The sequence below is a fragment of the Procambarus clarkii genome, chromosome 21 (assembly GCF_040958095.1).
Source record: "Procambarus clarkii isolate CNS0578487 chromosome 21, FALCON_Pclarkii_2.0, whole genome shotgun sequence".
NCBI lineage: Eukaryota > Metazoa > Arthropoda > Malacostraca > Decapoda > Cambaridae > Procambarus > Procambarus clarkii.
The window spans coordinates 10,065,032-10,092,040 of record NC_091170.1 but is presented as its reverse complement, the minus strand read 5'-3'; the positions used below and the strand labels follow the sequence as shown (position 1 = coordinate 10,092,040).

At 42.5% G+C, this 27,009-nt stretch overlaps 1 protein-coding gene across 2 annotated transcripts in view; it reads left to right on the top strand.

The window, feature by feature from the left end:
• Positions 1–27,009, top strand: part of LOC123760679 (fibrinogen C domain-containing protein 1-like) — a 175,643-nt gene that overhangs the window by 39,336 nt on the left and 109,298 nt on the right. For both annotated transcript variants that reach the window (XM_069328194.1, XM_069328193.1), the window contains exons 3-4: positions 875–1,862; positions 13,991–14,071. In XM_069328194.1, the coding sequence (XP_069184295.1) occupies positions 875–1,862; positions 13,991–14,071 (1,069 nt within the window). The remainder of the gene's footprint in view (positions 1–874; positions 1,863–13,990; positions 14,072–27,009) is intronic.

Here is a 27,009-nt window from a genome sequence, read left to right as displayed (position 1 = left end):
AGGGCCTGGAGTGTACTTCACTTTCTGAAGTGTACTTCAGAGTCTATAGTTTATTTCATGGCCTATAGCTTACTTCAGGGCATGGAGTGTGTTTCAAGTCCTGATTACTACTTCAAGGCCTAAAGTATATTTCAGATCCTGCAGTACGTATAAGAGTCAGAAGTGTACTTGACGGCCTGGAGCATACTTCAGGGTCTTTAGTGTACTTCAGGGTCTGAAGTGCACTTCACCTCTTTGAATGTACTTCAGGGTCAGGAGAGTTTTCCGTGGTCATAAGTGCAATTAATATCATGGAGAGTACTTCAATGCCTAGAGTGGACGTCAGGTCCTTGAGTGTGCTTCAGGGTTTGTAGTGTACTTTAGGGTCTGGAGTGTTTTTCAGTATCATAACTGTTCTTCAAGATCTGGAGTGGAATTCAGTTCCTGGAGTGTACTTCAAATCCTGAATTGTACTTCAGTGTTTGAAATGTGTTTCATGGTCTAAATTGTGGTTGAAGGTGTGGAGTACGCTTCAGGTACTGGAGTGTCCTCCAGGGACTTTAATGTATTTCAGGGGTTTTGAGTGTAGTTTAAAGACAGGAGAACACTTTTTTCCTGGCGTGTACTTCAGAGTCTGAAGTCTACGTCATGATCTGGAGTGTACTTCAGGGTATGGATTATACTTCTGGCTCTTAAGTATACTTCACGTTCTTGAGGTACTTCAGGGCCTGGCTTGTACTTCTGTTCCCGAAGTGTACTTCAGGGCCTGGACTGTATTTCAGGTACTGGAGTCCACTTCAGGGTCAGTAGTATATATCTGATATATGCTAATAGTGGTAGTTGCGGGCGATAGTAATATATAATAGTATATATTTAATATTTGATGTGTTGGCAGGTGTGAAGGAGAGAGAGAACGCCACCCGCCGCCTCCTGGACACTCTGGACCAGCTGGAGTGTGTCAACAAGGCTCACCAAGCTGACAACCTCAAGCTGAAGGAGGAAAACACTCGCGTATATACAGCGAATCTTTTGCTCGAGGAGGACAACAGGAAGACTAAGAACGAAGTACGTCTTGCTCAGGAGGAGATTGTCATATTAAAGTCCCAGATACGTCAATTGGAGGAGGACTCCAGGCTGGTCAAGGAGGAGATCCGTCAAGTGGAGGAGGACTCAAGGCTGGTCAAGGAGGACAACAGGAAGGCCAAGAACGATGTGCGTCTTTCTCAGGAGGAAAATATTCAATTAAAGTCTCAGATACGTCAAGTGCAGGAGGACTCGAGGCTGGTCAAGGAGGATAACATGAAGACTAAGAACGAAGTGGGCCTGGCTCAGGAGGAGATTATCCTATTAAAGTCCCAGATACGTCTCTTGGAGGAGGACTCGAGGCAGGTCAAGGAGGAGATCCGTCAAGTGGAGGAGGACTCGAGGCTGGTCAATGAAGAAAACAGGAAGACTAAGAACGATGTTCGCTTATCAGAGGAGGCGAATCGTCGTCTAATGGCTGACATTCGTCAAGTGGAGGAAGAGTGGAGGCTGGTCAAGACGAGGAACCAACAGCTGGAGCTAGCGGAGACCCAAGCCCAGGAGAGGGTCAAGACGGCTTTGACGAGGATTGCTGAGCTAGAGCGCGAGACACAACTGCTGCAAGATATGAATAATAACACAGCAGAAGAGAAAAGACTTGTTGAAGAGCAACTCTCCGTCAGTGAAGAAGAGGCCAGTAAGTTACGGGTAGGAAACACGGTTCTACAGACTGATAAAGACAGACAGGCACAGCAACTCAGAAGTATTCAAGAGGAAAAGAATATACTGGCAGAAAAGAGTCGCTTGATGGAGGAGGAACACGAGAAGTGCAAGAGGAATGTCAGTGAGCAGATCACAAGGTAAACTGTGCTACTTCACTTCTGACCTTCACTCTCCTTCCTGCTTCTTTTGTCTTATTTCTAAGGGAGTAAGAGGGAGAGATGTGTGTGTATGATGATGTGTATGAATGCCAGCTTTGCGCTCTGGAAAGGCCACTCCAGAGCGCAACTCCATAGTCTCCTGAGACTGATGGATGCCTACTACTATGAAAGCCAGACCATGATAGACACACCGAATGATACATGAAAAATTAGAAATTGATAAACACAGAGAGAGGTACAGTGACAGACAGACGTACAGAGACAGACAAACGTACAGAGGCAGACAGACGTACAGAGACAGACAGACGTACAGAGACAGACAGACGTACAGAGACAAAGAGACGTTCAGAGACAGAGAGACGTATGTAGACAGTAAATCGTACAGAGACATAGAGAGGCGAACGGAGACAGAGAGATGTACAGGGACAGAGAGACGTACAGAGACAGAGACTTACAGAGACAGAGAAACCGGGTCGATCAGGGCACAGAGAGAGAGAGAGAGAGAGAGAGAGAGAGAGAGGGGGGGGAGGGAGGGGAAGACACTTAGAAAAGTAGGGGCAGGCAGAAAACAACACACAGAAACAGATAAAGGCAGACAGACAGAGAGAGGGAGGACAGAGGGAAATAGAAGGATGATTGACAAGAGGAAAGGAGAAAGGAGGAAGGCACGTGGAGCAGAGAGAGGGAGAGAAAATATGGAGAGGAGCGAAGGGGGAGAGTGAGAGAGAGAATGTAGAGAGTGGCAGGAAGTGTGAGGGGAGGAGGGGAGAGAGGTGGGGCACAAAGATGGAGAGAGTGAGAGATGCGGGAGAGTGGGAGACAGAGAAGGAGAGGTGGCAAAGAGAGAAGAGGGGTGAGAAGGATAAAGGAGAGAAGAAGGATGAGAAGGATGAAGAAGAGAAGAAGGGTGAGCAGGAGAGGAGTGAAAAGGAAGAAGAGATCGGAAGAAGGAAGGGATAAGGAAATAGATATGAGAGAAGGGAGATTGGAATAAAGGGAGGAGAGGAGACGAGGGGAAAGAGTCCCGAGCACAGCCGGGTACTCCTTCTTGAAAGACATCTATGTAAGTATATACAATTTTATTAGCTATATAAGTAAATATGTTCATTTATATTCGTTTTATATTTAACTATGTAAACAGATATTGACCATATGTATAAAATGGAATATAAATATATATATATATATATATATATATATATATATATATATATATATATATATATATATATATATATATATATATATATATATATATACATAATATAACCCTTTATATATATATATAACCCTTTTTCTTCGGAGCATCCCTTTGTGCCCTTAAGAAGAAGGATGGTGGAGTCAGACCCATTGCCGTGGGTAACACTCTTCGGCGCCTTGTTGCTAGGGCAGCTGTCAGAAAAATTAGCATAGACGCTGCGACGATGCTTCGACCCCATCAACTAGGTTTTGGTGTCCCCCATGGCTGTGAAGCAGCAGCTCATGCAGCACGAGCCTATATCAAGCACCTCCCAGAAAATAAGGCATTAATTAAATTAGACTTTAAAAATGCCTTCAACCAGGTAAAAAGGGATGTGGTACTGGAAGCAGTTCGAACAAGCTTTCCTTCTCTACTCCCCTTCGTCTCAGCAGGGTACAGTAGGGAATCAACGCTGCTGTTTGGGGAACATGAAGGGGGTGATTGGTGTCGGCCGCTATGCTACCACTTGAAGGGGGTGGTTGGGGCCGGCCGCTATGCTACCCTTGATGGGGGTGGTTGGGGCCGGCCGCTATGCTACCCTTGATGGGGGTGGTTGGGGCCGGCCGCTATGCTACCCTTTAAGGGGGTGGTTGGAGTCGTCCTCTATGCTACCCTTGAAGGGGGTGGTTGGGGTCGGCTGGTATGCTGCCCTTGAAGGGGATGGTTGGTGTCGGCAACTATGCTACCTTTGAAGGGGATGGTTGGGGGTCGGCCACTATACTACCCTTGAAGAGGTGGTTTGGGTCGGCTTCTATGCTACCCTTGAAGGGACGGGTCGGCTGCTATGCCTTCCTTGAAGGGGATGGTTTGGGTCGGCTTCTATGCTACTCTTGAAGGGGTGGTTGGTGTCGGCTGCTATGCTACCCTTGAAGGGGTGGTTGGTGTCGGCTGCTATGCTACCCTTAAAGGGGGGGTGGTTGGGGTCGGCCACTATATTACCCTTGAAGGGGGGTGGTTGGGGTCGGCCACTATACTACCCTTCAAGGGGATGGTTGGGGTCGGCCCCTATGCTACCCTTAAAGGGGGTGGTTGAGGTCGGCCTGTAACACGTGGGGGTTGGGATCTCTTCTCTCTTTCTCCTCCCATTTCCGTTTTACTTCACCCGTATTCTGATTTATCTTCTTCAATCCAAGGGACCCTAGAGCTATTACTCTAGCCGAATCCCACGCCACGTGGTCTTAGCCGTTTTGACCGGCTAAGATTCTATAGCCTTTATGACGTAGAACCAGACCCCTAGCAAACTCGAGAATCTCCTTATGCTGCCACCACCAGACCATTAACACTGGGGAGCAATAACCGAGGTCTGGATCGATTATGCTCTCAAAGAACCTTGGGACTTGATCCCCAGTTAGTTGGAATAGGAGGGATGAATCTACATTAAGTGTGGAAATTCTCACAAACAAAGGGATAACCGAACTCTTAAACTGTGTTAGGCTCTGCGGCGCAACGAAACTCGGCCTCGTAGAAACCACGTGTCCAGGACAATGAATTATAGAACATGAAATGGACATTAATAAAAAGACAATTCAATAACTAAATAATTTATTCAAAATCTAACCAAAATCTAGATCAAAGCACTCCCTAGCTGAACACTCCCTGACTTGAGGAAAGAGATGAACTAATGTCCTATACCAAACTTATAGGAACTATACCTCTTTATTCGACCAGCTGATGGGGGGCAGATCTATTGGGAGAGGCAGGCGGTTCACCTTCTCCAGTTACTGACCACGACCACACTCATCTACCTCTCTCTGCTCCACACAGAAGCCCGATGGGTATCCCTACGTCTGGCTTACTAAGTTTACTCGTAGGGTTTAAGCTGAACAACTAATCTCTGTTGTACTGAACGACCCAGATGGTTGGACTCTTTTAACCTGAAGGTAATTACACAGGCATCTTAGGGAAGAGCTATTTTCGATTACAAAATGGCTATTTGACCTTTGAGAATTACTGAATGTGGAAACTATGATGACCCGTGACCGCCAGGTCGTCAAGGTCACTCTGCGCCAAAGACTAGTCCCGGCTCGTGACATCACTGATGGTGACTTACTAGAAGTATTCTGACAATTTAGAATACTCTTGATACTTTAAACAGAAATACAATTGAATATGTATGAATACAATATGAATGAAGACTAATTTCTCTAAATTACTGAATTCTGTAAAATAATTCATTATTCGTTGCTTGACAAAGCCGCCATCCATCTTGTGGCCCAGACCGCTAATTCCCAGGGGATGCCCCGTGCTCCCAGAGTCAGGTCAACTACAACGTGACTCCAACTTCCCAAACTCCCATGTCGGAGAGAGAACATACTGGATAATTCCTACAACAACCTAGTTTGTTACAACCTCCCCCCCCCCCTGCACAAGTAACTTAGTAAACCTTATTAATTTTTCTTCTAAAAGTAACGAGGTTTAGTATCCAAATCCTCAATAAACTCAAACTCATGCCTCAAACAAAAGCTAACCTAACTAAGAAAAAAATGACAATTGTCCAGCAACATCACAATTAACATGTTCAAATTCATCAATGTCTCGGCTGTCAACTGACAGCAAACCTCCAACATCAGGAAACATACATCCTACTCTTACTGACATAGTTAAATAAAATGTCCTTAATCTAATAGCAAAGACTAGCTAATAAAATTCCTTGGCTCTTCACTAGCCAGCCTCATGTGTTCCCTAGAGCCAGACATACAATGCTCAACATTAAACATAAAAACATATATCTACAGACTGAACTTTCAGTCATCCGGGAGCGTATCACTGAACTCTACTAAGTTCACACCCGTGAACTATTCACTCCCCAATCAATGTCAACCTTGACATTCTAATAAACACACCTAGTTTTTATTACATGTATCTAAAAATAAAAAAAAAAAAATCTACTATAACTATATCACAGGTTTCAGCTGACTGTCCAGCCAAGTGTCCGCATTCACTCTAAGAGTGTCAATGTTTTTATTGGTCCGCCTCTCCTGTGTTCAAAAATTCTGACAAAATTAGCACAACATAATTTTCCATAACCATGTGTTCTGGGCTTAAGACAATCACACAGGGGCTTTGATTTTAATTACTGACCAATTTATAGAGTAGAATTTTCATATACCATTATACCAGAATAATATTTATTTTAAATCTGTTTTTCAACATTTAAACAAAAGTGTCCCGATTTACTTTTATAAAGGTGTTCAGAGCCAACTTTATCTTTTTCACCGAATGTTCATATTGAGTAATTTAAGAAATCGATGCTGATGGATGTTGAATGTAGTCGCTGACGATGATGGTGTCTATCTTGCTTCTCTCATGCGTAGATGTCGTTACCTGGTCCTCTTGTACTCCCATCCGGTACTCTTGAATGACGACAGAGTGTAGTAGAGCGGAGTGCCAAGTGACAGCTGTAGAATACTGTTACTTCGGCCATTGATCTTGCTCCCGACAGTCCACACGTCTTCATATCAATACCAGTTCACACGGCAGTCTTGATGTTAAACTTGACGGCGCAGATGACCACAGCAGAAGAGGACTGGATGAACCAACGTGTCTCGTAGCAGGAGTGGTGTCAGATGGTCGTTGAGGCGGGTTGCTTGTTTGCAGAACAGGTGAATCCCGTCTTCCATCATTGCTCACGTCATCTCAGGCGTTTCTTGATGTCACCAGGTTACTAGGCCGTAAACACCAACTGTGTATACCCTCGTACCGCCGACTTTAGGCTAAAGGAGACAATTTGCGACCTTCTATGGCAAGTCCCGGAACTCTGTAGGGAGACCGTGCCTTCCACGTGTGACCGCCTTAGTTCCGCTTTCTTGTTGCTTCAGACGACTTAATCATTAATCTTCTGACGAAACTCTTGAGTACTGCTACTTGCTATCCCATTTCTTGACCTCACCTCCAACACTGCTGGAATGGCTGCAGTCTTGATGACGCAGCAGGTGGGTAGTGGTGATCTCGAGACAGCTACCCCGGCGTTGTATGGCACCTCCGGTGACTGCTATAATGTGGACAGCTCGCTGGCCCTGATAACCTTGTTACTGACGTGAGGCGTCGGCCGGGTGACTCTTGGACAGTCACCCCCAAAGTAACTGATGTATGAGTTACTGGGCCTGGTGGGGGGAGGGCTTTGTATAACGTGCCTCCCCCCCCCCCCTCGGTCTTTACAGACAAGGGTTCACGTGTGGCCGGAACAACTGGGTCGGTGTACCAATCAGACCTGAGAACAGACAGACACAACACAGCGGAAGCATAGATATACTCTGGGTTTGGTGGAGGTGGAACCCCAGAGCACGGTAAAAACTCCTATCCGAGTTAAGTATAGTAATAGTTCACCTCATTGCCTCTACAGGAAAATCTAATGAATACTAAATTATACTAACTAAGGAAGTTACTTTACTGTATAGCGCGAGATCTCGCTACCATAGGGTGGCGAGACTGCACCTGACTACTGATGAACGATGATAATGAGTCATCCTCGTTTGACTCGTCGGTGAAGCCATGAGTCGGCACTGCTGAGTCAGGAACTAGACTCACTGAAGGTAGTTCGAATTCCTGTCTAGCATGATATTGTTTTAATTTATTTATGTGAATTGTCCTTTCCACCTGGTCCTCGAATACTCCTTTATAACAAGATTAACCGGCCCCGCCATTTTAACTACTCAATACGGACCTCGCCACCTCGGAGCTAGTTTCCTACTCTGATTGGCGGGCGCAGCCTCATTCACTCTCAATACGAAGCTTCCTTCCTTCAACTCAAGAGGGCGCACTTTCTTGTCATAAAAATGAGCATACCGATTCCGTGCCTACTTGGACGCTTCAGCTGCAATATTCCATGCATTTCTCATTTTTCCAAGGACCTCTGAAGGATAGTCCTCCCTATATGCAATATTATGTCTGTTAAGCAGACCTGAGGGGAAATTGCATCCTGCCGCCGGCACCATCAGAGTGCCAGCAGGAGGATGGGGAATTAGCCTCGGCTACCATCCTCTTTTGAGTGGTCGTGATGGTCGAGTGGCCTATACATCAGTTGCAGAGTGTGAGATTTTTGTAGACTAGAGCCTGCCTGGCTCAACACTGTGGTGACAATGGCCGGCGGCGTCCCCATACTGACGCAGCCTGGCGGAATGCAAAGTCCAACATGGGCCTGTAATATCACATACACGTACACTGCCCAACATCAATTGTCCATTGCCACTAGACAGGATACCTCTCCCCACCTGTTACACCATGAGGCTCTGCCAGCCTGCCTCATGCGTTCACACAGTCAACTGTCTCTTAGCTTTTTACTGTTTCTTCCGTAAATCCCTGGGCCCAATTCACTTAATTGGGCCTTGACACAACCCCTGATGGCAGGAGTGCCATCAATCGAGTAATTTGGACAACAGAAGCGATTAACAGGGGGTGGAGGTGGCAGGCGTGCCACCTCCACCAAACACGCCTTCCTTCCCTGGCCGCCCAATTCAAACTGCCTCCCTGGCGGGCGGGAAAAACTCAAGATGCCCATACCTTCTCCCTACAATGCCTAGACTAATCAGCTTGAAGCCGGCACTGTTCCCTCATGCCGGACCCACTCATATCTCCTCGCGCCAAAACTAGGCTTGGACCACACGTGCCAGGCCCAATCATTTGCCTCTGTCACCCTCAGCGTCTTGTGACGTCACAAGGAGGGCGAGGCCTACCCCTGTGGCGTGATGTCTCCCATGTGGGGGAAAAGGCAGCGTCACTCCACTCTCCCCCCCACCTCTAACGGTTTTAGTCCAAGTAACTCACATCCTACTTCACAGAAACAGGAAAATCTCTGTAATTCTCTCTACAGAGCAATCACAGACTTCAAACTACTCACACATGATAGTTCGTAACACAAGCTTTCATTCAACACCCAACAAGCATATGTTATTTTGAAAGCTTCAGTTTCTAGAGTATCTAGCCTAATCTAGAAACTAGGAAAACTAGCTGAGGGATTTAGATCCCTCACACAGAGTGCTTCTGGCAGTATGGGTTCGAGTCACTTCTGGGTTGTGAGTTTTCATTTATATACATTATATATATATATATATATATATATATATATATATATATATATATATATATATATATATATATATATATATATATATATATAAATATATATATATATATATATATATATATATATATATATATATATATATATATATATATATATATATATAACTGAAAACTCACACCCCAGAAGTGACTCGAACCCATACTCCCAGGAGCAACGCAACTGGTATGTACAAGACGCCTTAATCCACTTGACCATCACGACCGGACAAAATGAGGTGATAGCCGAAGCTATTTGAACCACCCCACCGCCGGCACTCGGATGGTAATCTTGGGCATAGCATTTTACCAAATCACCTCATTCTTTGGGGCACACGTGAGGAACACAAATGCGAACAAGCCTGAATGGTCCCCAGGACAATATGCAACTGAAAACTCACACCCCAGAAGTGACTCGAACCCATACTCCCAGGAGCAACGCAACTGGTATGTACAAGACGCCTTAATCCACTTGACCATCACGACCGGACAAAATGAGGTGATAGCCGAAGCTATTTGAACCACCCCACCGCCGGCACTCGGATGGTAATCTTGGGCATAGCATTTTACCAAATCACCTCATTCTTTGGGGCACACGTGAGGAACACAAATGCGAACAAGCCTGAATGGTCCCCAGGACAATATGCAACTGAAAACTCACACCCCAGAAGTGACTCGAACCCATACTCCCAGGAGCAACGCAACTGGTATGTACAAGACGCCTTAATCCACTTGACCATCACGACCGGACAAAATGAGGTGATAGCCGAAGCTATTTGAACCACCCCACCGCCGGCACTCGGATGGTAATCTTGGGCATAGCATTTTACCAAATCACCTCATTCTTTGGGGCACACGTGAGGAACACAAATGCGAACAAGCCTGAATGGTCCCCAGGACAATATGCAACTGAAAACTCACACCCCAGAAGTGACTCGAACCCATACTCCCAGGAGCAACGCAACTGGTATGTACAAGACGCCTTAATCCACTTGACCATCACGACCGGACAAAATGAGGTGATAGCCGAAGCTATTTGAACCACCCCACCGCCGGCACTCGGATGGTAATCTTGGGCATAGCATTTTACCAAATCACCTCATTCTTTGGGGCACACGTGAGGAACACAAATGCGAACAAGCCTGAATGGTCCCCAGGACAATATGCAACTGAAAACTCACACCCCAGAAGTGACTCGAACCCATACTCCCAGGAGCAACGCAACTGGTATGTATCACGTGTGCCCCAAAGAATGAGGTGATTTGGTAAAATGCTATGCCCAAGATTACCATCCGAGTGCCGGCGGTGGGGTGGTTCAAATAGCTTCGGCTATCACCTCATTTTGTCCGGTCGTGATGGTCAAGTGGATTAAGGCGTCTTGTACATACCAGTTGCGTTGCTCCTGGGAGTATGGGTTCGAGTCACTTCTGGGGTGTGAGTTTTCAGTTGCATATTGTCCTGGGGACCATTCAGGCTTGTTCGCATTTGTGTTCCTCACGTGTGCCCCAAAGAATGAGGTGATTTGGTAAAATGCTATGCCCAAGATTACCATCCAAGTGCCGGCGGTGGGGTGGTTCAAGTAGCTTCTGCTATCACCTCATTTTGTCCGGTCGTGATGGTCAAGTGGATTAAGGCGTCTTGTACATACCAGTTGCGTTGCTCCTGGGAGTATGGGTTCGAGTCACTTCTGGGGTGTGAGTTTTCAGTTGCATATTGTCCTGGGGACCATTCAGGCTTGTTCGCATTTGTGTTCCTCACGTGTGCCCCAAAGAATGAGGTGATTTGGTAAAATGCTATGCCCAAGATTACCATCCGAGTGCCGGCGGTGGGGTGGTTCAAATAGCTTCGGCTATCACCTCATTTTGTCCGGTCGTGATGGTCAAGTGGATTAAGGCGTCTTGTACATACCAGTTGCGTTGCTCCTGGGAGTATGGGTTCGAGTCACTTCTGGGGTGTGAGTTTTCAGTTGCATATTGTCCTGGGGACCATTCAGGCTTGTTCGCATTTGTGTTCCTCACGTGTGCCCCAAAGAATGAGGTGATTTGGTACAATGCTATGCCCAAGATTACCATCCGAGTGCCGGCGGTGGGGTGGTTCAAATAGCTTAGGCTATCACCTCATTTTGTCCGGTCGTGATGGTCAAGTGGATTAAGGCGTCTTGTACATACCAGTTGCGTTGCTCCTGGGAGTATGGGTTCGAGTCACTTCTGGGGTGTGAGTTTTCAGTTGCATATTGTCCTGGGGACCATTCAGGCTTGTTCGCATTTGTGTTCCTCACGTGTGCCCCAAAGAATGAGGTGATTTGGTAAAATGCTATGCCCAAGATTACCATCCAAGTGCCGGCGGTGGGGTGGTTCAAGTAGCTTCTGCTATCACCTCATTTTGTCCGGTCGTGATGGTCAAGTGGATTAAGGCGTCTTGTACATACCAGTTGCGTTGCTCCTGGGAGTATGGGTTCGAGTCACGTCTGGCGTGTGAGTTTTCAGTTGCATATTGTCCTGGGGACCATTCAGGCTTGTTCGCATTTGTGTTCCTCACGTGTGCCCCAAAGAATGAGGTGATTTGGTAAAATGCTATGCCCAAGATTACCATCCGAGTGCCGGCAGTGGGGTGGTTCAAATAGCTTCGGCTATCACCTCATTTTGTCCGGTCATGATGGTCAAGTGGATTAAGGCGTTTTGTACATACCAGTTGCGTTGCTCCTGGGAGTATGGGTTCGAGTCACTTCTGGGGTGTGAGTTTTCAGTTGCATATTGTCCTGGGGACCATTCAGGCTTGTTCGCATTTGTGTTCCTCACGTGTGCCCCAAAGAATGAGGTGATTTGGTACAATGCTATGCCCAAGATTACCATCCGAGTGCCGGCGGTGGGGTGGTTCAAATAGCTTCGGCTATCACCTCATTTTGTCCGGTCGTGATGGTCAAGTGGATTAAGGCGTCTTGTACATACCAGTTGCGTTGCTCCTGGGAGTATGGGTTCGAGTCACTTCTGGGGTGTGAGTTTTCAGTTGCATATTGTCCTGGGGACCATTCAGGCTTGTTCGCATATATATATATATATATATATATATATATATGCGTCGCCTGTATATATATATATATATATATATATATATATATATATATATATATATATATATATATATATATATATATATATATATTATTAAACATGACCAAAAAAGTAAGATTAATAATTCTAACACGAATTTTCTCAATGTTTCTCACATTTTTCTTCAATGTTGAGGGTAACTGAAAAATCAGTTCTTCAAAATTCATTTTTATTTCTAGTCTGACGCGACACTTGAGCGCGTTTCGTAAAACTTATTACATTTTCAAAGACTTTAGTTTACACACACACAACTATAACTGAACAGAGCTGAAACATCGTTGATTTTTTATACCTGCATTTGGGTGAGGTGATATGTTACAACAGTTTTGGATGAGGTGAAAACAAACTTTCAACACGAGACAGAAACATGAAACAATGGGTATAATATTGGGTAAGTTTAAAGGGAAGAATGGAAGTAACTGCAAAGGGCCTATTGGCCCGTATTTCTTGATGCTTCTATATTGGTGCGGAGTCTTGAAGTGGGTAGAATATTGTTGTGCTTTAATTGGCTGTTGAATGCTGGTGTCGACTTCTTGATGTGTAGTGCCTCGGAGATATCAAGTCGCCTGCTATCGCTGTATCTGTCGATGATTTCTGTGTTTTTTGTTAAGACTTCTCTGGTGATGGTCTGGTTGTGGGAAGAGATTATATGTTCCTTAATGGAGCCCTGTTGCTTATGCATCGTTAATCGCCTGGAAAGAGATGTTGTTGTCTTGCCTATATACTGAGTTGTTTGAGGCTTACAGTCCCAAAGAGGGCATTTGAAGGCATAGACGACATTGGTCTTTTTTAAAGCGTGTTTTCTTTGTGTCTGGAGAGTTTCTCGTGAGTAGGTTGGCCGTTTTCTTGGTTTTATAGTAGATCGTCAATTGTATCTTCTGATTTTTGTCTGTAGGGATAACGTTTCTATTAACAATATCTTTCAGGACCCTTTCCTCCGTTTTATGAGCCGTGGAAAAGAAGTTCCTGTAAAATAGTCTAATAGGGGGTATAGTTGTTGTGTTAGTTGTCTCTTCAGAGGTTGCATGGCGTTTCACTTTCCTTCTTATGATGTCTTCCACGAAACCATTGGAGAAGCCGTTGTTGACTAGGACCTACCTTACCCTACAGAGTTCTTCATCGACTTGCTTCCATCCTGAGCTGTAGCTGAGAGCACGGTCGACATAAGCGTTAACAACACTCCTCTTGTACCTGTTTGGGCAGTCACTGTTGGCATTGAGGCACATTCCAATGTTTGTTTTCTTAGTACGCCTTTAACCCACTGCACAACTGTGCAGTGGGTTAAGGTTTAGGTTTAGGTTTCTAGGTTTAATCCACTGTCAGTGCAGTGGGTTAAAGGTGTACCTGTTATGCCAGTTGCTGGAAGGCTTCTGTGCTGGCTAGGGTTCGAGTCTCCTGTGGGAAAGTGTTCTAAAGTTGTGTGTATATATATATATATATATATATATATATATATATATATATATATATATATATATATATATATATATATATATATATACAGACTCGTCGCCTGTATACATACAGGCGATGAGTCACAATAACGTGGCTAAAGATATGTACATTATCTAATTTAAATGTGAAATAAGTGGAACTAATCTCCATTTATTTCATAAGTGGAGATTGTTTTAGTTGTTTTGTTTTAGTTGAAACAATTGCCAATAGTTCAACCAGACATTACAATTCTATAATATTTCCAGAGTGCCAGTGGCCAAGGATTGTGCTGAACATTACTGCTGGGGAGTGAGGCGGGATGGCGTCTACCTCATCAAACCTGACAGGTAATATTATATCATCCAAACCATGCCAGGGTAATTATCCAGGTCATGCCAGGTAATCTATCCTGGTCGGGCTAGGTCAACCATCAAAGTCATGCTAGGTCAACCATCAAGGTCATGCTAGGTCAACCATCCAGGTCATGCTAGGTCAACCATCCAGGTCATGCTAGGTCAACCATCCAGGTCATGCTAGGTCAACCATCAAGGTCATGCTAGGTCAACCATCAAGGTCATGCTAGGTCAACCATCAAGGTCATGCTAGGTCAACCATCAAGGTCATGCTAGGTCAACCATCAAGGTCATGCTAGGTCAACCATCAAGGTCATGCTAGGTCAACCAGACAGGTTGCACCAGATTAGCCATTCAGGTGGTGCCAGGTCGTCCATCTGGATGGTGTCAAGTCCACAAGGATTATGCCAGCAGCTCATACAATGTAAGGTACGAGAAGTAACACAGTTCCCAGAATTAACACATTTTACCTCTGGGAACTAAATCGTATTAGTTATGTATAGCTACAAGTAAACACATCTAGATTCGAAGATTAATTTTACATGATTATTGAATCAGAATATTTCCCTCTCCGAATCATGAAGGACTAAAATACTTGTTAAGAAACATTATATCCTAATCATCCATATACACATAATATTTTTAATATAAAATTTATTTAAAATTAAGGCCAAAATAATATTTATGAAAGAGGCGTAGCTGTAAACCTGGCTTGTTTATGCTCCTGTCATGATTGTGGGAGATTTCGTCCACTATATCAGTATTTTAATATAAGAAATTTATTATTTCTATCTCATACCAGAATCATAATGTTTATATTATATATTACATCAAATCCTACATCTATTGATCATCTTTAACTCCGACAGTCTGATTCCTAAAGGACAATACCACAATGGTGACATCCGCCATTGGGCCTATGAATGGCTATGTGACTTTGTTCTTGTAACTTCAAGAATCTAGAAACTTCAACAAGAAGCTGTTTTAATAAAAAACCATATGAACATAATTTGACTTCCGGTGATTTTTTCAAATTAATAATAAAGAATCATATTGTACTATAAATACTACTTTATATCATTAAATTCATTATATATTTATCTTAAAATCCCACATCATCTCAAATTAATCGTCTAGACGAGAAAAAATAATCTATAAGTCATAGCTAGTCAACTGCCAACAGAGAGCATGAGGTCGGTGGTGGGAGAGCAAGTGCCCAACAGCGCCCGGAGCTCAGATCTGTGTTTACTACCAAACAGTGTACTCACGCGTGCGGTGTTTGAGACTTTTTTCAACACAAGACACCACACAAACTAATCTTAATCCTCAGCGAAAGCTCCCTAGATACTCAGGGAGCTACTGAACTTAAAATCAAGACTAATTCCTGATATTTTTATCTAAATACGAGTGTTGAGAATCCTCACGTGCTGTGAATCCACTCACAGCACGTGAGGCCGCCTCCACCACCACAGAATCTTTTCAGCAGCAAAACTGCTATATTTCATCAAAATACTGGGCCTAATCTCTACAAGAGACATTTACTCTGTGAACGGTCAGATTGGCGCTGGCACTCAGAAGGATAAGTCTTAAGTGTTTGTAGTGTATTTAAGTTGGCCAATTTTGCATGATTTAAGGGACCTAAAGTCCCCAAAAATATTTGAATTTAATGAAAAAAACTTAAAAAGTTATACAATTATCCAATTATTTGGCCACAGCGTCGTAAAAATTTCATCCCAATATGTAAAGAAATAGATTTGATAAGAATATTTAAAAAATGTTATGATTATAAGGAGAACAGCTTCTCTTAACTGGAACGGAGGGATAATGCAATGATAAAGAGACGCAAGCAACTGTCCGACGTACAAAGAAGAATAGTGGTTAGGAGGGTCCATAAAGTGGATTTGCAGCTGGGGCCTTTACACCATTGCTGAGTAATACATAATAACACAGTTAATAACGAGTAAGTATGTTATTATGCTGCATTTTGTTATGTATCATATAAATACATTGCCCAATGCCAAAATCTGTTAGCTTCACTAATGTCCAACAATAATTTTTTTTTTTTTTTGGGGGGGGGGGGGGGGGGGGGTAGGGCAAATTAAAAAAAAAAACTAGATTTGTTTCCTATTTGCTTATAATCGGATTTTGTTGTAGCTTCTACATCTTGGGGAATGCTTACTCGTCACTATGTATGTGAAGAGTGAACGAAATTGGTCAACAAATTATTCACTTACAGGTGGCAGAGATTCTGACTTTTATTTTTTTTTTTTTTTACAAATTTTTTTTTTTGCTGATTTTCAACTCTATTCTCTTTGTATTGAAGAATGGGGACCAGATGCAGGCCTTATCATTTTTTTTATTTATATATACAAGAGTTTCACATTCTTGTACAGCCACTAGCACGCATAGCATTTCGGGCAAGTCCTTAATCCTAATATTGCCAGGAATACGACCTGCAAAATCGTTTTATCAACCAGGTACCTATTTTACTGTTGGGTAAACAGAGGCTACAGTTAAGGATTCACACCAAGTAAATCCTCCCTGGCCAGGATACGAACCGAGGACAAAGCGCTCACAAAATGCCAGGCGAGTGTCTTACCACTTCAGCATATGGACTGTTAATTCAAATCCACTGGGACATATTTAAACTTATTATCCTTATTATCCCATTATCTTTATTCCTATATTTATTTTTATGGGATTATTTTTTCTTGACATTATTTCAACACATTGACCAACAACTTTCACATATTCGAGTATGAATGCCAAACAATATTTATTCAAACTTACAAGATATGACAAAAATTCGAACTACTATATTTATTGTTTATTTTCTCCATGAATAGGATTTTCAACTTTGCTTAAATTCAGTTTCTGAGCGATTCTCACCATTTATACGTGTGTAAAGTTCTTCGTTTTAAGGTTTCTTCAATTGAACTTATTCATAAGCTTACAAATTTTGGAGCTATAATTTTTGGCGTTTAAATTTTGCGCATATTTTGAAGGCCAAAGTGACTAATTTCTTACAATAACTATACTCTGAAACTCAATTTTAAATTGAGGAAAATGAATGTAATATACCATTCTGTGCCCATAATGAATAAAATAAAAACTGATGAAATATTAAATTCGTCAGCTTAATTTGAAATTGTGAAATTTTCGTTTTTATTTTAATAAATATTTTTTCCTGTTCATGTTATGATATTGAATCAATATTAAGAGTAGAGCATTTGCCACGTTGATTATGCTCAAAACGTCTGGGAGTGTTTGAGGAAGGCTGAGTAATCAGTCTTCCGGTCCCTTAATAACCTGAGTCGATCCAATAAGTCTGGTTGTCAAATCACAGGATAACACCTCAATATCCAGTAAGCATTTGACTTAATCATTTCATTTTAACTTAATCTCTTCAAGATAATTTTTTCAATTTAACTTAAATCTATTCAATTTAATCTGAATATATATGAATACATGTATAAAAATCTGTATATATAATTCGTTGGTATAATTTATCAATTGCTATCACAGTTGTCATTAATTTAATTTAACATATTTGTTTGTGTATTTGCTTATAAATCTTGCTTGAATCATATAACTAATTATATTTACGAAAATAATTTCATTATTGGCTGCAATATTCTTAGACCTAGGATAGACTGTCTATTGTTCACATCTTTTGATTATAGAACAGAACCAGTAAATACAGTAATTGTAGTGTGTTTATCCTTTAATATATTATAAAAATACCAGTTTATGTTCCAGTCATAATACAGTAACCGGTTTATGTTCTAGTCATGATACAGTGACCGGTTTATGTTCCATTCATAATACAGTAACCGGTTTATGTTCTAGTCATGATACAGTGACCGGTTTATGTTCCAGTCATGACACAGTGACCGGTTTATGTTCCAGTCATGACACAGTGACCGGTTTATGTTCCAGTCATGATGCAGTGACCGGTTTATGTTCCAGTCATGATGCTATGACCGGTTTATGTTCCAGTCATGATGCTATGACCGGTTTATGTTCCAGTCATGATGCTATGAACGGTTTATGTTCCAGTCATGATACAGTGACCGGTTTATGTTCCAGTCATGACACAGTGACCGGTTTATGTTCCAGTCATGACACAGTGACCAGTTTATGTTCCAGTCATGACACAGTGACCGGTTTATGTTCCAGTCATTACACAATGCACAAAATCTAACTACTAAACAGAAGAAAAGAATGATAACAGCAAACGTAGCTGTCAACTGTGATAGTAATATCCAGTGGCTCCTGGGAAGGCTGTATTGATATTATTCTTTGTGTTATAGTGTTTATCTTGTTTCCTCAGTTGACTCAGTGCTCCTTAAGGGACTAGACTTGGAAGGTGTCTCAACATAAAAATGGTGCTGACTTCATTTGCATGTTCCTTTAAATAAATCTCTTTACCTAATGGTAAAAATTAATTTGTAGCAAAGCACGCACTGGTAACGGTTATAAATTATTATTTTAGCCTAATATTTTAAATATGGCATCTTGACACCTATCCCTCTATATACAATAACAATATTTAATTCTTTGTTCTTCATTGTTGTGAATGCTAAGTATATATAATTTTATCTTTATTGCAATATATTTCCCATATTTTTTACCTAGATATATTTAAATACCTTGTACATCATTTACTTACTGAGTTGGGCTCCTAAGCTCATGGCACAACGAGTCTGCAAAGGAAAAAACGGGTTTTGTCAGAGACATACTACTATCAAAGCGAATCCACTCTACCTAGTTAATCACACTATAGTCTTATTCCTATTATTTTACGTATTCACCTAGTTGTACTCACACATCAACATGGGTTCAGGGATGGCAGGTCCTGTCTCACAGGGTTACTGGAATTCTACGACCAGGCAACAAAAATAAGGCAAGAAAGAGAAGGGTGGGCAGACTGCATATTTTTGGATTGTAAGAAAGCCTTTGATACAGTACCACACAAGAGGCTAGTGAAAAAACTAGAGATGCAGGCTGGAGTGAAAGGGAAGGTACTCCATTAGATAAAGGAGTACCTAAGCAACAGGAGACAACGAGTCAGTGTGAGGGGTGAGGTCTCAGATTGGCGAGACGTTACAAGTGGAGTCCTGCAGGGGTCAGTCCTTGGACCTATGCTGTTTCTGATATATGTAAATGATCTCCCGGAGGGTATAGAATCGTTTCTCTCAATGTTTGCCGATGATGCAAAAATTATGAAAAGGATTGAAACAGTGGATGATAGTAGGAGGCTACAAGACGACCTATTCAGACTGAATGAATGGTCCAACAAATGGCTGCTAAAGTTTAACCCGAGTAAATGCAAAGTAATGAAACTAGGCGGTGGGAACAGGAGGCCAGACACAAGATACAGAATAGGAGATGAAGTACTTAATGAAACGGAAAGAGAAAGATCTAGGAATTGATATCACACCAAACCTGTCGCCTGAAGCCCACATAAAGAGAATAACGTCTGAAGCATATGCGAGGCTGGCTAACATCCCGAACAACCTTCAGGAACCTGTGTAAGGAATCGTTTAGACTCTTGTACACCACATACGTACGACCAATCCTGGAGTATGCGGCCCCAGCATGGAGCCCGTACCTTGTCAAGCACAAGACGAAGCTGGAAAAAGTTCAGAGGTATGCCACTAGACTTGTCCCAGAACTAAGAGGCATGAGTTACGAGGAAAGGCTGCGGGAAATGCACGTTACGACACTGGAAGACAGAAGAGTGAGGGGAGACATGATCACTACCTACAAAATCCTCAGGGGAATTAACAGGGTAGACAAGGACAAACTATTCAACACTGGTGGTACGTGAACAAGGGGACACAGGTGGAAACTGAGTACCCAAATGAGCCACAGGGACGTTAGAAGGAACTTTTTCAGTGTCAGAGTAGTTAACACGTTGTAATGCATTAGACAGTGATGTGGTGGAGGCTGTCTCCATACACAGTTTTAAATGTAGATATGATAGAGCCCAGTAGGCTCAGTAATCTGTACACCAGTTGATTGACAGTTGAGAGGCGGGACCAAAGAGCCAGAGCTCAACCCCCGCAAACACAACTAGGTGAGTACAGCTAGGTGAGTACACACACAAAGGGCACACGCACCAGGGGACACAGGTGGAAATTGAGTGCCCAAATGAGCCACAGAGATATTAGAAAGAACTTTTTTAGTGTCAGAGTGGTTGACAAATGGAATGCATTAGGAAGTGATGTGGTGGAGGCTGACTCCATACAGTTTCAAGTGTAGATATGATAGAGCTCAATAGGCTCAGGAACCTGTACACCTGTTGATTGATGGTTGAGAGGTGGGGCCGAAGAGCCAGAGCTCAACCCCGCAAGCACAAATAGGTGAGTACACACACACACACATAGGGACGCCGGTGGCTGTGTGGACAGCACGCTGGACACGTAATTCTGTGGTTCGGGGTAAGATTCACGGCGCCGGCGAAATACAATGGGCAGATTTTCTTTCACCCTGATACCCCTGTTACCTAGCAGTAAATAGGTACCTGGGAGCTAGACATCTCTTATGAGCTGCTTCCTGGGTGTGTGTGTGTGTGTGTAAAAAAAAATTAGTAGGTTGTAACAGTTGATTGATTGATAGTTTGAGAGGCGGGCCGAAAGAGCAGAGCTCAACCCCTGCAAGCACAACTAAGTGAATACAACTAGATGAATACACACACACACACACACAAATGTGCGGGAATGCACCTTACGACACTGGAAGACAGAAGAGTAAGGAGGAACATGATCACAACCTACAAAATCCTCAGGGGAATCGACCGGGTAAACAAGGATAAACTATTCAACACTAGCGGGACGCGAACAAGGGGACACAGGTGGAAACTGAGTACCCACATGAGCTACAGGGACGTAAGAAGGAACTTTTTCAGTGTCAGAGTAGTTAACAGGTGGAATGCATTAGGCAGTGATGTGGTGGAGGCTGACTCCATGCACAGTTTTAAATGTAGATATGATAGAGCCCAGTAGGCTCAGGAACCTGTACACCAGTTGATTGACAGTTGAGAGGCGGGATCAAAGAGCCAAAGCTCAACCCCCGCAAGCACAAATAGGTGAGTACACAGGAACAGCCCGTAACTGCTGTCTAACTCCCAGGTACCTATTTACTGCTAGGTAACAGGAGCATCAGAGTGAAAGAAACTCTGCCCATCTGTTTCCGCCTGTGCCGGGAATCGAACCCCAGCCCACAGGATTACGTATCCAGAGTATTGTCCACTCAGCCACCAGCGCCCTACTCAGTCAACACTACTCATGAACTGCAGACCTGATGCTCAGCCTCATATTTGTCAAGACTTAGCCCTCTTGGGGGGCCAGAGCTTAGCTTTGTAGAGGTGTTCACTATTGTAGTTGAAATGCCGCCTGTGGACTCCGATGGCTATGGCCTCAGTGTGGACTAGTAGCGGGTGGTGTGGCGTCGGTGTGATGCCACCTTCCACTTCACACAGTGTTTATATCACTTGCACACACTTATATAACTTTAAAGCAGTGTTTTAATAGTTTGTATAATTATATAATTATATAAAAATTATATAATTATTATTATACCAAACTAAGGTCCATCAATATTTTAAATGGCTGAAATCACTTAGTGTGAAGCTCGTAGTGTTTCCTTGCTAGCGGTGGACTGTTTACTGTCGTGGTCCGCCCTACACTCCCCAACCCGTTCTCGCAAATTTAATAAGTCAATATTGACTTATTAAATATGTGCATAGGTGACATACTTAACATAATAGATACCCTTAAAAAGATTCATAGAAAACACCGACCTTACCTAACCTATTTAGGATGTTAAGATAAGCATCTTATTGCTTCATAATTACAATTATTACCTAACCTATAATAGGTATAGGTTAAGTAATAATTGTAATTACAAAGCAATAAGATGCTTATCTTAAGATACTAACAAGGTTAGGTAAGGTAGGTGTTTTCTATGAATCTTTTTAAGGGTATCTATTATGTTTAGTATATCACCTATGCACGTAGTTAATAAGTCAATATTGACTTTACGAATTTGCGAGAACGGGTTGCACTCCCAGATGGCGTCGCTAATGTGGTTGTGTGGCGCCTGGTTTAATTTATACATTGATTTTATACTTAAGTTCAAGAAACGTATCTGGTTAAACAGTTATCTATTGTTTATATGTATTTTTATTTTAAAGAATTACCATGATAATTAAATAGTCCTTGGAATTACTTTAAGTGGCCTGGTACGATACCCTTAAAATGCCGCCTTTGTTTATCACAAAATGGTGGTCAATCGCTGACTAAACTCCTTCTGTGGCCTGGCAGTGCTTCGTTTGGGTCTATAGATAGTAATGCCTGGTTCATGTACTTAGCCCTTACATTGCTACAGCCTGGGCTGTAAATGGGGGTATAAGCTGGGGCTGGGTGTAAATATATTTGAATTATATGAAAATTAATATTAAATGTTAAACAAATCTCAAACTTCTTGGCTCCAGCGTCGTGAAAATTTCATCCCAATATTTTCAGAAATAGATTTTATATTTTTTTTTTAAGAAGAACGTTTTGTTGATAAGGAAAACAGCTCCTTTTAACTGGACTGAGGGTTAATGCAGAAATAAGGAGATGCACGCACCTGTCCGACGCACAAAGAAGAAAAATAGTAGTAAGAAGTGTCGACAAATTAGGTATGCAGCTGGTGACTTTATAGCATTGCTGAGTAATACATAATAACACAAATAATAATGAGTAAGTATGTTATTATGCTCTTTTTTGTTATATATCATACAAATACATTGTCCAATGGTAATAGCAGCTACTTTCACCAATGTCCACAATTTCATTTTTAGGGGAAATTTGTTTTCTTTGTTTATTTTCTGATTTTGGTGTAACCTCTACATCTGGGGAGAATGCATACTTTTCCATAACTATGTGAAGATGGAATTAAATTGGTCAACAATTAAATCAGTCATAACTGGCAGAACTTGGGACTTTGAATTTTGTTTGGCTTATTTTTTCACAGATTTCAAGCTCTATTTTCCTCGTTTCTTTAGATTGTTTTGATGATTAGGGACCAGATTAGGGCTTTTTGACTTTTATAAAAAATACCCTAAATATATCCCTTATATAATTATAATGATCCCAATACTTTGTTTTTTGGGGAGGTTATTTTTTCTTGACTTCATTTCAACACATATTGAACTACAACTTTTACATATTCGAGTACGAATGCCAAACAATGTTTATTAAAACATACAAGTAAATTAATGAATTAGAACTACCTTATACATTGTCGATAACTTCAACTTCAATTATCTCTAAAAGTAGAGTTTCAACACTAAGTCAGCTGAAAAAATCTAGTTTCTGACCGATTCTCACAATTTTTACATATAAGGGGTGCCGCTGTCTGTTCTACAACCCTATTACAATGGATTTTTCATAAACTCTAAACGTTTTGAGTTATAAATTTTATTGTCTGAATTTGGTGCAGATTTTAAATGCCATATTGACGATTTTTTTTGCAGTAAACTAAACAGAAAATCTATATTGTAAATCTATTAAAATGAAGATCATTTACTATTCTGAGAGCATAATAACACTTAATGAACAAATGGTGATATTTAATATTTTTGCAGTTGATCTGAAAATAAAAAATTTTCAATATTAAATTTATAACTATTTTAAATTTTCTGGGTTTTCAAATTACGTTGATGATCATTTAGACAAAGTTAGAGTGTTTGCCTAGTAGATTAGGAACAAAAAATGAAAGCGTTGAAAAAAGTTTGAAAAAATTAACTTATGGCGCCATCAGGTCATGTCGTATATATACGCCATGGGCAGTTTAAGGGTTAGACATGGACCTGGATATTCTGTCCAATATTTTTGGTGGAAAAATTCCTCATCTTACGGTGTGGGAAATGTTGGCTCTGAGTCCATTATTTAGGACTGACATAAAACAATCATTTATTCTCATCGTTTTGAAAGAACTAAAGGAAATTTAGTTTCTCTCTATGTGCAGTTTTTCTTTACTGATGGATGTGCATTACTGGGGTCTGTTGATCGACATGTGCTGATACTACGGATTGTGCAGGATCTGTCCGCCCCACGGACTCCAAGTTTACTAGTTTCTCTAGTGTTTTCAAGGACGTAGTTCCTTTAGACTGAACTTTAACTATCCTCAAAATGCCCTGACTGTCTGGGTAGACAGATATGACTTCACCTAACGGTCAATCTGATTTTGGTCCATCACTGTCCACTGGCTGTATGTTAACTTTTTTATATGGGAAATTTTGTCTATAATGGCGCTCTCTTGCAGAGGTTTAGCATTCTTTAGTACACACCCCATTCCACCTTTTTATTATGTTGAACAGATGCTTACACCCTCGAACCAACGTACCATCACCCATGTATGAAGGATCGCTATCATCCTCATCTGGTAAGGATGGTACTAGAGTCAGTGGTCCACAGTACACAGTGGGCTGGACTTATTGACACAGGTTCAGTAGAGTCATCTGACATGTAAATCAACGGCCAATTATTTTTTCTTGACTTGATTTTTGTGGTCACTGTTTGGAGCTCAATAGGCCTAACTTCTGGCGATGTGGGTTTTTCCCAGACATTTCTTCACTGTACCTATTGTTCTTTCATAAAAATCTCCATGCCATAAAGCTCAACTTGGAATGAATCTCCATTTGCACTCATTTTTTCCAGTGCATTACAGACTATAGGACGTGAACAGATTTCCCATAAACTTGACTTTCCAGCAACCAAGTTAGCCCCGTTATCTGAGATCGTCAGTTTAGGGCATGATTGTCGTGCTGCGAATCTACAAAAAGCCTGTATAAATGATTGAGAAGTCATATCAGTTGTTACTTCTAAATGAACTGCCCTAGTAGTTGCACAGATAAATAATACAGATATACACTTTTATCAGACGTTTACCTTGTGTACCTGAAAGAGTCATTTCCCCCTGTGTAATCAACTCCACTCGATTTGAAAGAATATAAGTGTACAACTCTCTTTTTTAGATTGGACCTGGGTACAGGAAAACTCTTGCATCATACCTTGGGAATATCACACGATCCATCAGGATACTTTTTACAGACTGTCGTCAATGAGGAATCCAGTACTGTTGTCTCAGTTGTGTTAGGGTATCTTACACTCCTATGTAAATGGTGACGTGCTGATGCATATCCAGCACAATAAACCTTGTGATCCAATGGTTTCCTGGAGGAAGCTCCTTCGGCTCCCGGAGCTATCCGGGCTGATATGAATGTATTAAACCGTTGAAGTCAGTCGAAGCAAATGGAGTTTTAGGCCTAGCAGGTACCACGAGTCAGAACCTGGCCACCTCGGAGAGGCACGAGGAGCAATGGCTTATAAAAACCCTTGTGTGGTTGGAAGCATTCTATATCTACCATCGACCGGGTCAGGCACCCAGAAAGATAGGTGCCCCAAAACAAACTATCTGGTTAAAATATTGCTACTAAAGCCCTAACTATTGGACAGAACTCCGCCAAGCGAAAAACATGACGTCACCACCGTCACCGCTGTTTGCACAGCTCCCCATCTCCCCGCGAGGGGAAGCCCCTGACTCCCATGCCGGCTAACGCATCCTTCATTTCTGTAGCTGATGGGAGACCTGGCGGTCATGCGACTCTGGCTCCAAATTTGTTACAGTGCTGTGCCTGGTGGTATGGTCCTGTCCTATGGTGGTGTGCGAGCCAGGAGTAATTTCACCTGTATTCGGACTGCAAATGCCTAGGGTTACCTTCCCTAGGTGCCCTGTAAGTAATGGCCTTGTGGCTTGGGGGTCGCTCGTCCCAAGCGACTTCCACAAGTCGCTTGGGACGTATCTCAGCCGTGGTCTTTTGCTGCTCGGTGATTGCCCGTGCTTGGAGTCTACTGGGGTGTCTCAAGATCGCCTGTTTGCTTCTGTGTTGGAGGTAGTTTCTTCACTGGTAGGGGTGCAGGTACTATGCAACAAGTTTTCACCATATAACAGCAGCCATCTCTGTTCTGCCTGGGTTGTTGTGCTCTTGATGTTTTTTGTTTTTTTTTTTGCCTGGTGGGGTCTGCCCCTTGGTGTTGGTACCTCTTATTTATATTGGTGGTCCTCCACTAGGTCCCCGTGAGTGTAGACGTCCTGGGAGTTCAACTATTAGTAGATTGTTTGGTAGTTAGGTTGCAGGTTAGCAGTACCTTTCCAGGGCTTCCCTTAGCAGAGTGCCTAATGACCCTGAAAACCCCCACTATGGCTCATTAGTCCCCAAGATGCATCTTCTAGGTACCATCGTGCTTCGTGCGAGTTTGAGGGTTGCTCTGTCCCCCTTGGCTCAGGGTGACAATCATCTGTCTCTGTCCCCCTTGGCTCAGGGTGACAATCACCTGTACTGCCTCCATCATGCTGCCTGTTGGGTCGGTGACACCTTCGACCCGGAGTCCTGCAAGTGGTGTTCCTTGCATATACTCCACTTCACCGAATCCACTGATTTTGATATTTGGGTGCAGGCAGTTTCGGCATTGCATGTGCGTTATAAGTTGCTGCAGTGCACTAGGTTAGTTGTTCACACGGATGCCCCGAGACTGCCTCATTTTGGTTATAGGGACCCAGACTTTGGGGTGTAAGTCGATTCGGCTTTGGTTTCGTCCGTGCCCCTTTGTCCTTCCCGTGCTGTTGTTCATCCCGTTCCTTCTCCCCCCCCCCCCCCTCCTATGCTTCCGGCTCTGAAACGTCTGTGGGTTTCGGAGTTAGGGCAGGGTTTAGTTGGTGGTGAAACTCTGACAATTTCAGGTTATGCCCCTTCCCGTGTGACGACGGAGGCATTCGAGCCTGTTCCTCCAACCGGTGCTTCTGGATCTGACCAGTGGGCCCCCTTCTTTCCTGCTTTTCTGGTGGATTCTGTTTTTTTTCTTTTGAGGCAGAGGGTT